This window comes from Populus alba, chromosome 7, assembly GCF_005239225.2.
Source record: "Populus alba chromosome 7, ASM523922v2, whole genome shotgun sequence".
NCBI lineage: Eukaryota > Viridiplantae > Streptophyta > Magnoliopsida > Malpighiales > Salicaceae > Populus > Populus alba.
In genome coordinates, this window is record NC_133290.1 from 5,285,518 (window position 1) to 5,299,126 (window position 13,609).

Here is a 13,609-nt window from a genome sequence, read left to right on the forward strand (position 1 = left end):
TTATTAGTGAGCATTAGTTACAACATTAAAATCTGATGACAAGGACATGGAAATATGTGTGTGTTATGAAAGTCAAAGAGTTGAAATCTCGTGCCAAAGTGGCCCACATTTGCTAGCAGAAGAGATCAATTAAAAGCATAGTTTTAAAACCCGGACCGGCCCGGCGGGTCGACCCGGGACCCGGCCGACCCGCATGGGACGGTCCGGGTGAAGGCCAAACCCGTTTGGGGAATTGGCCCGCCAGACCCGTCGACCCGGGACCCGGGTCGACCCGGTCAACATCCAACCCCAAACCCGTTGACTTTTATTTTTTTTTGTTTTTTTTTTTGCTAAAACGACGTCGTTTTGATTTTTTTAAAAAAAAATTAAAATTTTTTTTTTACCCGGCCGACCCGGCCAAGACCCGGTGACCCGGTCAAAACCCGGAACCCGGGCCTTGGACCGGGTCGATCACCGGGTCGGGTCTTAAAACTATGATTAAAAGTAAGCAAGTTTTAAAACGACAATGCGATATCAAAAAACAACTAGTAAAACAAAATTTTAATTAAAAATTAAAACGACAACGCTATATCAGACAACACGCTCGGTGTGGCAGCTCTATATAGAGAGAGATGTCCACAGATCATCAGCTCTACATGTAAGTCTGTGAGTGTAAGATTATAAAAAAAAACTCTTCTCAACCAATAAGCTATTGTCAAGGTTATTTTGATAAATGTGTCTTTTAAATATACAATAAAATTACTAATATAACCCTTAAATAAATATAATCAAATGTTTTCAAAGGTCTTTTTGTTTTCATATATTCACTACAAGATTTCCCAGTTTTACCGACGGACATATTCTGTCGGTGTGTGATTCATAGTTCATCAGTAATAAAATTACCGACGGAAACAATCCGCTGGCTTTCCTTTCGTCGGTAATACTTAATTCTGTCACTAACGCGGTCGGTTAAAAAAAAACAATTGCCGATGGTTTTACAGACGGAAATTGCGAGCAAAAAAAAAAATTCCCGCTTAAAATAAACTGATGGAATAAATCCGTCGGTGAGTGAATTAAATACCGATAAACTATTTTTCATTGGTAAACTCGTCGGTGATTGTGAAATTTGCACTAAGCTACTGTGAAATGCCGACGGAGTTATTCCGTCGCTAAACTTCGTTGGCGGATTGTGAAATTTGCACCAAGCTACTGTGAAATGCCGACGGAGTTTATTCCGTTGGTAAACTTGTTGGTGATTATGAAATTTGCACCAAGCTATTGTGAAATGCTGATGGAGTTATTTTATCGGTAAAACCCTCGGTGAGTATTTTTTATATTTTTTTATTTGCATAATTTTAAATATTTTTTACCAAAATTATTTAGAATTTCATATATAAAATTATATAAATTAATAGTAAAAAACCAAATAAGCAAATAAATTTTTATTAAACATAAAAAATGAAGTTAAATAATATTCATTACAAACTGAATGTGTTCAAAAAAATAAATATTAAATTAACTATTAAAATTAAATAATGTTCATTTACAAATAACATAATGGTGGAGCTGGAGGAGGAGGAGGCTGGTTGTTATACGGCCAAAAGGAGGAGGCACACATGGACCACCACTCTGTGATGCCATATTCATGACCAATTTGGCGAAGCGTTCATGATCCGCTTTGAGTTATGTATACTCCGTTGATAGGTGGTTTGTATTTTTCGATGAGCTGAGTCGTGTGTTGCTTCAAGGCTACGAACTCTTAGATTGGCTACTCGATACTGATGGGAGCTGCCAACAATTAAGACACTATAGGCTGTTTGCAAGTTCTCGGCCGTAGTGTTGGAGATCCCGTAAACCTTAATTTTTATTGGGTCCAACGACGATCCAACCTCATGCATTCACAAAATCTGGATCGAATTGCGGATGGGTCAAAGCATTGTCCCCACACCTCTCTCTCAACCAACTATTATAGGTCTCTGGAAATTAAAAAAATAATCATCATATTCAATTCAATAAAAAAATAACTTACAAAATAAAATGGTTGAACAAACATATCACAAAAGAGTTGAGCACGGTTGTCAACGAACTGTTGAGCCCCCTTCTGGTGGTCTTGACTCCGCACGTGCGTCTCAACAAACTAGCTTCGGACCTACATCTGTGAGTATATTTTTTCCTTCTGAAGCTTTATTATTATTATTATTATTATTATTATTATTATTATTATGGAACAAATTCAGTTAATTGGGTACCAATATCCATGATGTGTCTCAATCCTCATTTAGACATTGTTCTTATTTTAGAAATGGCTGCAAGAGCAACAAACATGGGATTTAAAAATCCCTCAGTCATTGTTATTTTTGAAGCCATAATGTCTAATGTCACCCTCTTAATGTCTATGTTTCCACTGTCTATCTACTAAATCTCAATTCCACGTTCCTTTGCTTCTGTCTCACAGAAACCATCAAGACCAAAATATCGAACTGTCCGTCGCTAATCTCCATGGCATTGGATGATGAAATCTGATGTCAACTTGTATGCTGGCTGCCCTGATGATTGCCTGAATTTAACGAGGATCCTTAAATTTCATTTTAAGAACATGTTTCACTGCTCTATATGTTGTCTTTCTCCCGGCTTTTGCTCAGGAGTGTTCTCAACCAATTACCTATTGTCAAGGTTATTTTGATAAATGTGTTTTTTAAAATACAATAAAATTACTAATATAACCCTTAAATAAATATAATCAAATGTTTTCAAGGGTCTTTTTGTATTTCATATTTTACTACAAGATTTCACAGTTTTACCGACAAATATATTCCGTCGGTGTGTGATTCATAGTTCGTCGGTAATAAAATTACCGATGGAAACAGTACGTTGGCTTTCCTCTTGTCGGTAATACTTAATTCTGTCACTAACGCTGTCGGTAAAAAAAAAAAAACAATTGCCGATAGTTTTACAGACGAAAATTGTGAGCAAAAAAAAAAAATTCCCTCTTGAAATAACCAATGGAATAAATCCGTCAGTGAGTGAATTAAATACCGATAAACTATTTTCATCAATAAACTCGTCAGTGATTGTGAAATTTGCACTAAGCTACTATGAAATGTCGACGGAGTTATTCCGTTGGTAAACTCGTCGGTGACTGGGAAATTTGCATCAAGCTACTATGAAATGCTAACGGAGTTATTCCATTGGTAAACTCGTTGGCGATTGTGAAATTTTCACCAAGCTACTGTGAAATGCCGATGGAGTTATTTCGTCGGTAAAACCCTCGGTGAATATTTTATATATTTTTTTATTTGCATAATTTTAAATATGTTTTTAAAAATATATTTAGAATTCATAATATAAAATTATATAAATTAATAGTAAAAAAACCAATTATGCAAATAATTTTTTTTAAAAACATAAAAAAAAAAAAGTTAAATAATATTCATTACAAATTGAATGTGTTTCAAAAAAATATTAAATTAACTATTAAAATTAAATAATGTTCATTACAATTAACATAATGGTGGAGCTGGAGAGAAGAGGAGGAGGTTGGTTGTTATACGACCAAAAAGAAAAAGACGCACATCGACCACTACTCTGTTTGTAACATATACATGTAATGTTGTATACATGAACAAATCTAGTGAGATAACTTTGACAAAACTTACTAGCTATTCACAGCACTAACTTTTTGTAACATATACATGTAATGTTGTATACATGAACAAATCTAGTGAGATAACTTTGATGTCATTCTTATATTTAGAAATTTACCAGCTTTAAAACTTTTCATAATGACAACTTCAACCTTGAGCTTTTTGTTAAAAACTTTTCAAAATGTTTTTACACTCTTAATTAAACTATACACATCATATTGTGTATTGTTAATCTATTCAAAATATATTTCTTTTAACACTAGAAATCACTATGATTCATACTTCTAAAGGTACCATAATAATGCAATTAAATTCATTATTTGACAATTTTAATATTTTTTTTTATACAAGAACTTAATCAAGTTTGAGGTGGGCATATAAATCAATATTTTTATGTTGTCACCGTTTAAAATTCAATCCATTGAACTTTTCAGGTTTATCACTATGTACCACAAAAGTGATGGTGAAATCCTTATTTATTGAAGTAGTACTTACCAATGCAATATTGGTTGGAAAAACCAATTCTCAAGTTAAAAAACATGATATAAATTATAAAAACAACAGTCAATAATATTTATAAATAAATATTTCAGCTCCACAAAAAAGCAAGTAAAATAATACAAAACTTGAAATAAAGCAACTCAATAAATAAAAATATTTAAATTATATAAGATAAAAATAAACATTTTTATTTATTTTTGTTCAAATTAAACATGCATCATGTCAAAACATTATGTTTAAACAAGAAAGAAAAAATGCATGATTATACCAACAAGTTTGCAAGTAATATGTATAAAACTAAACAAAGATATAAAAATGGTTTATAAAAGCTTATTTCATAAAATATATATCATGCAACAACTCAAAGAGATTTAAATAAATTACATGATTACAATTTTAGAAGGTAAATTATAACCTTAAAATAAAGATATATAACAAACTTCTAAAATTAAATAAAGAAAAAAAAAACATAAAGCTATAAGTAAACCAAAATGTTATAAATTAAAACATATAGTATTGAAATAAATCTATATAATTAATATTATTTTTTCCTATATGTTAAACTAAACAAAGTTTTAATATATATAAAAATAAAAGCTTGTGAATATATTAGACTAGTGTACAAGTATGCTTAGTTTATCATAATAAGATTGTAGTTAAAAATTAATTAACATAGATTGATAGTTTATCATCACAAAGACATGCTAAATAAAAGATTTTCTAGGAAAGAATAGAGTTTATACATGTTTTAAATTATAAACTCAAGACAAAAAAAAACTTAAATAAAATAAAAAGGGTACTTGTTGAAACACTTTTAAATAATGAATTTTTTATTGTTGTCAAGAAGAATCATTTAGGCTTTATTGCTCCTCACTTGTACACTTAGAATATATATAAATGTTTCCCAAGATTCAACAACACCACCTTGATTTAAATGTACTTCTAAACCAAAGTCTTTAAACCAAATAATATAAAACTTAAATATTTCTCAATAATATGAACATAAACACTAGATTTAGAAGGAAAATAAGAATATAAAATGAGAATAAAACACTAAATTATAAGGTAAAAAAAGTATGCAAAAATCTGAAAACTTTCTTAGTTTAAACTCTTCTTTCACTTTCTTTTTTCACTCTTCTTGATAATAATTCATTTTTCACTATATCAATCATTGATTAGACATCACAAATTATGAATTAAATCTATAAAAATTAATAGTTTTTTGAGTGGAAAAAATCTCAAGTTTTTTTAGATTAAATTTTTATTTACTCGTAATTTATTTATTTACTATAAATTTCCAATTTTTTAGTTATCTTTTTAACGAGTAGCAGGGGATACAAAGATTTCTTTTAGGCTTCGCAGCACATTTGAAATTGGCTTCACTCTGCTCCTGCACCATGACCATCCTTGTGTAGATTTCATCCATTTGATTTGAATACTTGAACATGCATCATTCATCTTTTTTGGCTATGAAGCTGAATACATGCATGCGGAAAAGTTGATTGCAGAAACTGAAGTTTGGTCTCTGCAGCAGTCACCTAAGGATGCAGAGATTAGGGGTGAGTAAAAAAAATTAAAAAATTAATTAAATTAAGAAAATTTAAAATAAAATAATTGAAAAAATCGAATGGTAAATTTTTTTTAAAACTGATCGGTTTGGTTCGATTTTGATTTTATAAGCTTAAAACAAAAAAAACCGAACCAAACCCAAATTAAAAATAAACTGGAAAAAAACCAAGCTAAATCAAGCTAAAATCAGAAAATCAAGCCAAAACTGAAAAAAACCGAGCCAAACCAAAAAAAACAAAGTTAAACCAGAAAAATCAAGCCAAATTAATTTGAACTGATTTTTATCTTAAAAAATCAAACTGAATTTAACTGAAGTGGCTGATTCAAATTATTTTTAGTTTTTTTTAAAAATTTTTAATTTTTTTTTAAAATAAAATCAAACAAAAAATAATCATGACCGGCTAGGACCAAAGAACGCCCTTATCTGTCTTTTTCAAACGTGGCCGGCTGCTGTTTTATCGAGGAGATTACAAACTTATGATGCTATCAAGATACGGCAAAAATGACAAATGTGGGTCCAGTTAAAGGAAATTGTTGAATTTTCAATGTGACGTGAAAGTTGAGAGATGTTTTCAATAATAATAGCTCCTCATAAAAGAAGATAAACTAAGCTCTGCCACCTAAATTGTGCTCCAATCAAATTATAATATAGCCAGCAGGACGGGAAAACAGACACAAGGGATCGGAGATGGAGAGGCAGAAGCATTTTGTGCTAGTCCATGGAGCCTGTCATGGAGCATGGTGTTGGTATAAGGTGGCAACTTTGCTTACATCAGCTGGTCACAAAGTTACAGCTCTGGACATGGCTGCTTCAGGGGTCCATCCAAAGCGGGTAGAAGAGCTCCATACGATCTCAGACTATTTCGAGCCATTGATGGACTTCATGACATCTTTGCCACCAGAAGAAAGGGTGATTCTAGTGGGTCACAGTATGGGTGGGCTCTGTAGTTCTGCTGCAATGGAAAGGTTCCCTGAGAAAATTTCTTGTGCAGTCTTCGCAGCATGTATCTTGCCAGTCCTGATCTGAGCTTCAAAGCTGCAAAGGAAGAGTATCATTTGCTCCTTTTTTTTTTCCCCTTTTCTCTCTTCACACACATACACAGAAAAAATTAAATACTTCCAGAGAAGGAGCTATTTTTTTTTTTTTATGGAGAAGAGAATGAAAGTAGCATGATATTTATACTCTATGATTTCTCTTCGTCTTAATTAGCTACAGGGCTGTTATTTCTTGCCCTGGCTTGTGTTATTTCAGATCTATTATGCAGGCTACACTGATCTCCATAAGATGGTAGCTTTTCTTTAATTACTAGCGTGAAAATTAGATTTACTTGTATTTGATTCTAGCTGATTGTTTGAGAGGCTGAGAATGCGATTGTGAGGGAACAGATTTCATCCTGTTTGCCTCAATCTCTTACTTTGTTTAGACTAGTGATGAACTTAGATCCCACAAAAAATTGAGCTTGATCTGAGCTTCGTTTCAACACTGTCTAGCATAGGCACCATTAATGGCCAAACATCAACGATGGAACATGGCCAGGCTCTAGGGCTACTCCAATCCATGATCATGTGGGTTAATGCCAAATGTGCTTGATGGGTCAGGTGTCTAGTGGGTCTAAAGTTCAACCTCTACCAAATGCAATTATGGACGCTGAAGATTTTTCTTCTCGAGATCAGGAACTCGGAGAAAGACTTGCTTTTCCTTGAGAGCAACCTATTTGTTAAAATCCCTTCGCCTAAGATGAGCCAACTCGCGTAACCGTAAGCTCAATGGCCTGTTCTTGCTGTCCCTCTCCTTGCAGTTGCATTTTGGTATACTCATTACAGCAATGATCCTGCAAGGCTGCATGTTGTAAATAACTTCAGAACTTTATGAAGTGATTATATTAATCTTCTTTAATTCTCATGTTCCATCTCATATTGTTCTCTTAAATTTAAGTTCAAGGATAGCTATGGAGTGGGAATCGCATCACTCTTAAGCTCTCTCTCTGTGTAAAACGGTGATATTTACTCTGGAAATATATTATCAGTATGTCAGACAAGCGGATTCCTTCATGGACTCACAATATATGTTTGATAATGGGCCCAACAATCCTCCAACGTCCATGCTGCTTGGGCCCGACTGCTTGTCAATCCAGCTGTACCAGCTCTCCCCTGCCAAGGTGGTAAAGAGTATTTCTCTTCATGCATGATTTAGATATGTTTTAGCACACCGTGATTTCTCTAAACTTGATTGAATCTTCTTCTCTCCTGCTGATCTTGCTTGCCTCGTTTTCTTTTTCTTTGAGAACTTGACCTGCAGGATCTTACGCTAGCAAAGCTGTTGCTGCGACCTCACCCTCTGTTTAGTGACGAGGCGACTCAAGAAGAAGTGTGGTTTACGAAGGAGAAGTACGGATCGGTTCCTCGAGTTTATATCGTGTGTGACCAAGACAAGATAATAAAGGAAGCTATACAGAGATGGATGATTGAAAAAAATCCACCGGAAGAAGTAAAAGTTATCCCTGGTTCCGATCACATGCTCATGTTTTCTAAACCTCAAGAGACGTGCTCTTGCCTCTTGGAGGTTGCCGGGAAATACGCCTGATATTGTCAATTGCCACTTGCTTGTCGGAACCTGCTACTATGTGCAGACGATCAGAGGACGACGTCCAAGTATCAGCCTGCTGATGCGCAGCATAGTCAGAGAGAGGTTATGAGAAATATTAATAATGCTAGAGATAATTAATTTGAGCCAATTAAAGATAAAATAAAGTTGTAATATAAGAAGGGTTTTTTTGTGTGTGTGTGTGTGTGTGTGTGTGTGTGTGGTCTTTCTTCTTATTATAATTGCCAGTCAACGGACCACGAGTTATGGATGGTTTATCAAATATAATCCTTAAACAATATTTAATATTATATATAAGTATGATAAAAAATAGTGAGTTAAATTATTATATCTATCATATAGGTTTATAAAGAAGTTAGAAAATATTTTATTCATTGAATTAAGATTACTAATGAAATGATATATATGTATACTGAAAAAAATGAAACCAATTTCCATTTATTAAAAATTAAATATATTTTAATTAAGAAAATCTTAAAAGGATTGCTTAAAAAAAATCGTATTTTAGTTGAGCACATATTTTTTTGTGGAAAAGTTATATAAGATAATATTAAAGAAATTAATATCATTATGGAATGATATGTTCTAATAAAAGGGTAAATGAAACTAATTTATATTTATTAAATCAAAGTGATTTTTATACTTAAACTCCCCACACGCTTGTTCAGCTCATGTTTGAGCCTGCTCACGGGTTTAATCATGAATAAAAAGTCAAAACAGTTTATTTAATATTTTTCTTCACCAATTGGACAGATTTAATAAGCATAAAAAAGTCAAGTTTAAAGTCAAAATTATTAGGTTTAATTATGTTTTTAGCAAAGTAAGACTTGTGATAGAGAGAATTTATTATAATAATTATCAAAATTAATTATATATTAATTTAAATTCCAAAATCTCTATAAAAAGATATTTCTAGATTTAAGCATTGTTTTCCCCCGTCTGTATCATTCTACTCTAAAGCTTAAATTCAGTTTTTATAAAAAGATAATTAAGTCAAATTTTATTGAGTTTGTATATCTTATATTAAAATATATCTAAATAAAATGGTGTTAAAGTCATGCAAGGCTGATCGCATACATTCTATCACTTTGATGCTACTTAATGAACATGCTTTCCATCTAAAAAAAGAGAAAAGAAAAGAAAGGAAAAGAAGGGGATAATTATTGAAAGGATTAAAATGGCTGGCATTAACCTGCCCCGTTTCTCTCTCTCACCAAAGTCAGGATCAAAATCAAGAATAGAAATGCTCTTCAATTCTCTGTCTCCTTCAGCGAAACCAATCTTGTATCCTCTGGAAATATGCAACAGACAAGATAGACTTTTCCTGTTCCCAAAACCTGCTACCCCATCACAAAAACTTCTTTCCACAGGAGTGTCTCCTTTAGCTTGCGCAAAACTGCCTAGTAATTGTAAAACACAGAGGCATTTTGTGTTAGTCCATGGAGCCTGCCATGGAGCATGGTGTTGGTATAAAGTATCAGCTCAGATGAAATCTGCAGGTCATAATGTTACAGCTTTGGACATGGCTGCATCAGGGGTACATCCAAAGCAAGTTCATGAGCTCCATTCATTTGAGGACTATTTTGAGCCCTTGATGGAATTCATGGAGTCTTTGCCACCAGAGGAGAGGGTGGTTCTGGTGGGACACAGCATGAGTGGGATATGCATTTCTGTTGCTATGGAAAGGTTTCCAGAGAAAATTTCAGCTGCTGTTTTTGCTGCAGCTGTTATGCCTGGTCCTGACTTAAGCTTCAAAGCAATAGCAGAAAAGGTACTGTTTGCTCCCCCCCCTCCCCTTCAAAGAAATAGCAAGTCAATACTATGTTCTTGCCTGATAGTCTAATTATGTGGACACCATTAACTAGGTGGTTTAATCATCAGTTGATTTCAAATGCACCGCTTGTATCATTTGGTTTAGTAATTCAGATGGTATCATTGTAGATAAGCTTCGTGGGCAGGCGCAGTTGGGCTTGATTATGAATATTTCCCACATAGGTAAATTTAGGTTTTCTAGGATCATAATGTTTGCAAAAGTATAAACTTTTAAAAAAGTTGCTGGTGTGGCTTGTTTATGCTTGTGGTTTGGTTATTATTTCTCAGATAACTGTAATAGATGGGAGATATAGCTGTTTAGTGTCTTTTTCTTATTGCTTAAACTTAGGGTAAGGGGAACTGGGAAAAGGGACTGGGGAATCTATTTCTACATTGCAATTTCAGAATGGGAATGATGCTCTAGAAGGACTAATGTTGTTTTTTTTTTTTTTTTTTTTTTTTTTTTTTTTTTTTTTTTTTCCGACATATCATTATTAGCCACCATTTAGTTTCAGTGTATTGATGAACAATCCTCCTATCTTGTCTCAATGAATGGAGTCGTTAGTACAAAGTCTCAGTGTACTTGAAAATAAAAAATACGCCTTCATCTTTTTCTTTGAGTCTGTTTGGCATTGCGGTAGCTGTTGTGGTTGTGTTTTATTGTTTTATAAAAAGTACTTTTAGTTGAGTACTGTTTCTTAGTGACATTGCTTTTATCATGAAATAAATCTCCCACCTAGAAATACATCAAGAAGCAAGTCGCCCCTTCAATCGATGAACAGTGATTGCAGTTCACTGCACAGTTCATCACTGCTCATATGATAGCAGAAGCTTTCTCGATGGCCCTGTACTCGAAAATCCTCTCTACTTTATTTAACCAATCAATAAACTCCTCTGCACCTGTAAGGTTCTGCAAACTCAGAGAGTTTTATCCGGAACCATAAATCTCCACCATACCCATGTAGATCAAGAGGCTGCCTCTACTCTCGCATCTGGGATTGTTGGAGGTTAACATGGTATTGCAATCCATGTGGAGGAGACTTAACCATTGTATCCGTTTCTCTATGTAAGCTACTTCCACGATAGATGTGATAACATCTATTCCAAAGAAACAGTCTTCTAAGATGTGGGATTTAGCTATTCCAAAAGAAAACAGTAAGCATTTACCATTTTCTGGCTGCAGTATAAATGTGTTGTCATTTGCCAAATTTGCAAATAGACTAAATAGGGGTTTGCCGAACTTCATTTACTTTAACTTGTCAGATTTTGTCTAAGGCAGGAAGATTGCTGATATTGTTGTTCCTGGTTAAGAACAGGATTGTCTCCTGCACCTGCTCTATAGGTGGTTTCAAAAGCTTGTGATTAGTCCAATATGCTGTTTATTATCAATTTTAGCTGCTATTGCCTTGAATAAAACTTTAGTAGGCTTCTTTCTGAACAGAGGAGTTTAAGGAGCACGATCTAATGTCAAGTTACCTGTTGATTATAGAATGCTGAATAGAGATTTACTTGAGAGGAGGTTTCTTACCTTTCCGTGTTTTTTTTCCTTGCTTTGTATTTCCCTATTGAGTTATTAGCATTTGTCTCTAGTGAATGAACTAACTAATGATACCTACTTTGCAAAAACATGCAGTCTTCTCAAGCATCAGTGTCCTACATGGATACACAATATGTGTTTGGTAATGGTCCTGACAACCCTCCAACGGCCGTAGTCCTTGGTCCCAACTACATGGCCTCCAGGTTCTACCACCTTTCCCCCCCTGAGGTAAGATCTCCCTTTTCACTTGTCAGGAAAAATAGTGCTCGTAAATCTGATTAGGATAATTATCATTTCTAATCATTATATATTCATCCAGGATTTGACGCTAGCTACATTGTTGGTTAGACCTTTCCCTATCTACAGTGGTTTAGAAACTGAAAGGGCTGCAATTGTCACCAAGGAGAAATATGGATCTGTTCGTCGAATTTACATAGTATGTGACCAAGAAAAAGATCCTAGGCAAGCATGGATGATTGAAAACAATCCCGTGGATGAAGTGATGGTCATCTCTGGTTCTGATCACATGGCCATGTTTTCTAAACCACAAGAGCTCTGCTCTTGTCTCCTGGAGATTGGCGATAAATACATGTAAATATTTTCCGTGAACTCATTGCAGATTGGAAGTAATGCACAACAGAGGAGAGAAGAAATAGGCAGCAACATACTTTGGGTTTTAATTATAATTACTTGGAAACATCATCGATTTTCTTAATTCATTTGATGCATTAAATCTGACCATGTTTCTTGGTGTTCATCTCTTCTATGTTGCTTAAAGTGCAATGCAACTTCTTCTAGTTTATATCAGTAGCAGTCATCAGCATACATATAACATGAGACATATTTTTGGGTTTTCGAGACTTGTTCTGATGAAATAAATTAGACAGAAGCGGACATATTATGCAAGGAAGCAACTCTGTTTGATAATCATAATAAAGGGATGTGATTGAGGAGCTAGCAAGTCTAATCAGAGAAAAGATCCTTGACAATTCACATAGGGAAAGTGAAAGGCTTCGAATCCCTCAGAATAATGATGACAAGAGTGTAACCAGTGCTCAGAAGATTAATGAGGTAAAGCACTGGAAATCAATAAGCACAAACAGAAACTGATATCATTTTAAATATTAACCAACAAACCCAAATGGTGAAGATGAAAATCTCATCTATGCAGACGACATGTGGTATCTACATGAAAAGTCAATTCCTCTAACATTCAAAGACAAATCATAAGCGTATGCAGCCAAGATGCATTACACACTATCACATACATAAGCAGAACCCTGGTTAATGATACGTCATAAACTGTATATGTCAATCTAAGCGTCTTTACGAGCCAACTCCAGTATAGATTGCTGAGTTCTTTAGGCGTAGAAGAACTGTCATGTGTTCTGCTGGAATCTCCATCACTTAACCTTATTGTGTTCAATCATGAAGTGCTGAAATGATGTAGACATCATTAAATCATCAGTACAAACTATATGTACTCGCGGAATCGATCCATAATCTCATCAGTGAACCTCTTAGCCTTGTACAGAGATTCTACAAACATTGATCCTGGTCTCTTTAAAAGCATCTGGAGAGAGATCCTGGAAAATATGCAAACAAGAACAACATAGTAATCAGTTATCACAAAGAAAACAATTACAAGATTGATAATTTGTAATCAGATTTGCAGTCAGGGGATTTTAAAGGGCTTGCACTTTATGAAATCGTAGCCCATGCAAACACATGTATTCGGTGTTGAGCATTAAACTTGTATCATGACAATTAGGAACAGTGAGATTATAAACAGTGGGATTAGAAACTCAGTCCAACTAGTATTTAGTTCAGCATTATTGAGATTTGTAAGGGTCACAACTAGAATAATTCATTAAAGCCTATAAACACTAAGTATTCTGCATTGTTTTAAGCAAGCCATTAATAAACATAGAGTTGTGAGTGTTCTGCTCTTTTCTTCGAACA

The 13,609-nt window shown here is 34.1% G+C and overlaps 1 protein-coding gene and 1 pseudogene across 1 annotated transcript; both read left to right on the forward strand.

Annotated features, from left to right (window-relative positions):
* The first annotated feature begins 6,281 nt into the window (after positions 1-6,281).
* Positions 6,282-9,027, forward strand: LOC118047827 (methyl jasmonate esterase 1-like; annotated as a pseudogene).
* A 246-nt stretch (positions 9,028-9,273) lies between these two features.
* LOC118047756 (methyl jasmonate esterase 1) lies at positions 9,274-12,385 on the forward strand. Its single transcript, XM_035057123.2, has 3 exons — positions 9,274-10,069; positions 11,744-11,875; positions 11,967-12,385. The coding sequence occupies exons 1-3, from the start codon at positions 9,476-9,478 to the stop codon at positions 12,240-12,242; spliced, it is 1,002 nt and encodes a 333-aa protein (XP_034913014.1). The 5' UTR covers positions 9,274-9,475; the 3' UTR covers positions 12,243-12,385.
* Positions 12,386-13,609: the final 1,224 nt, after the last annotated feature.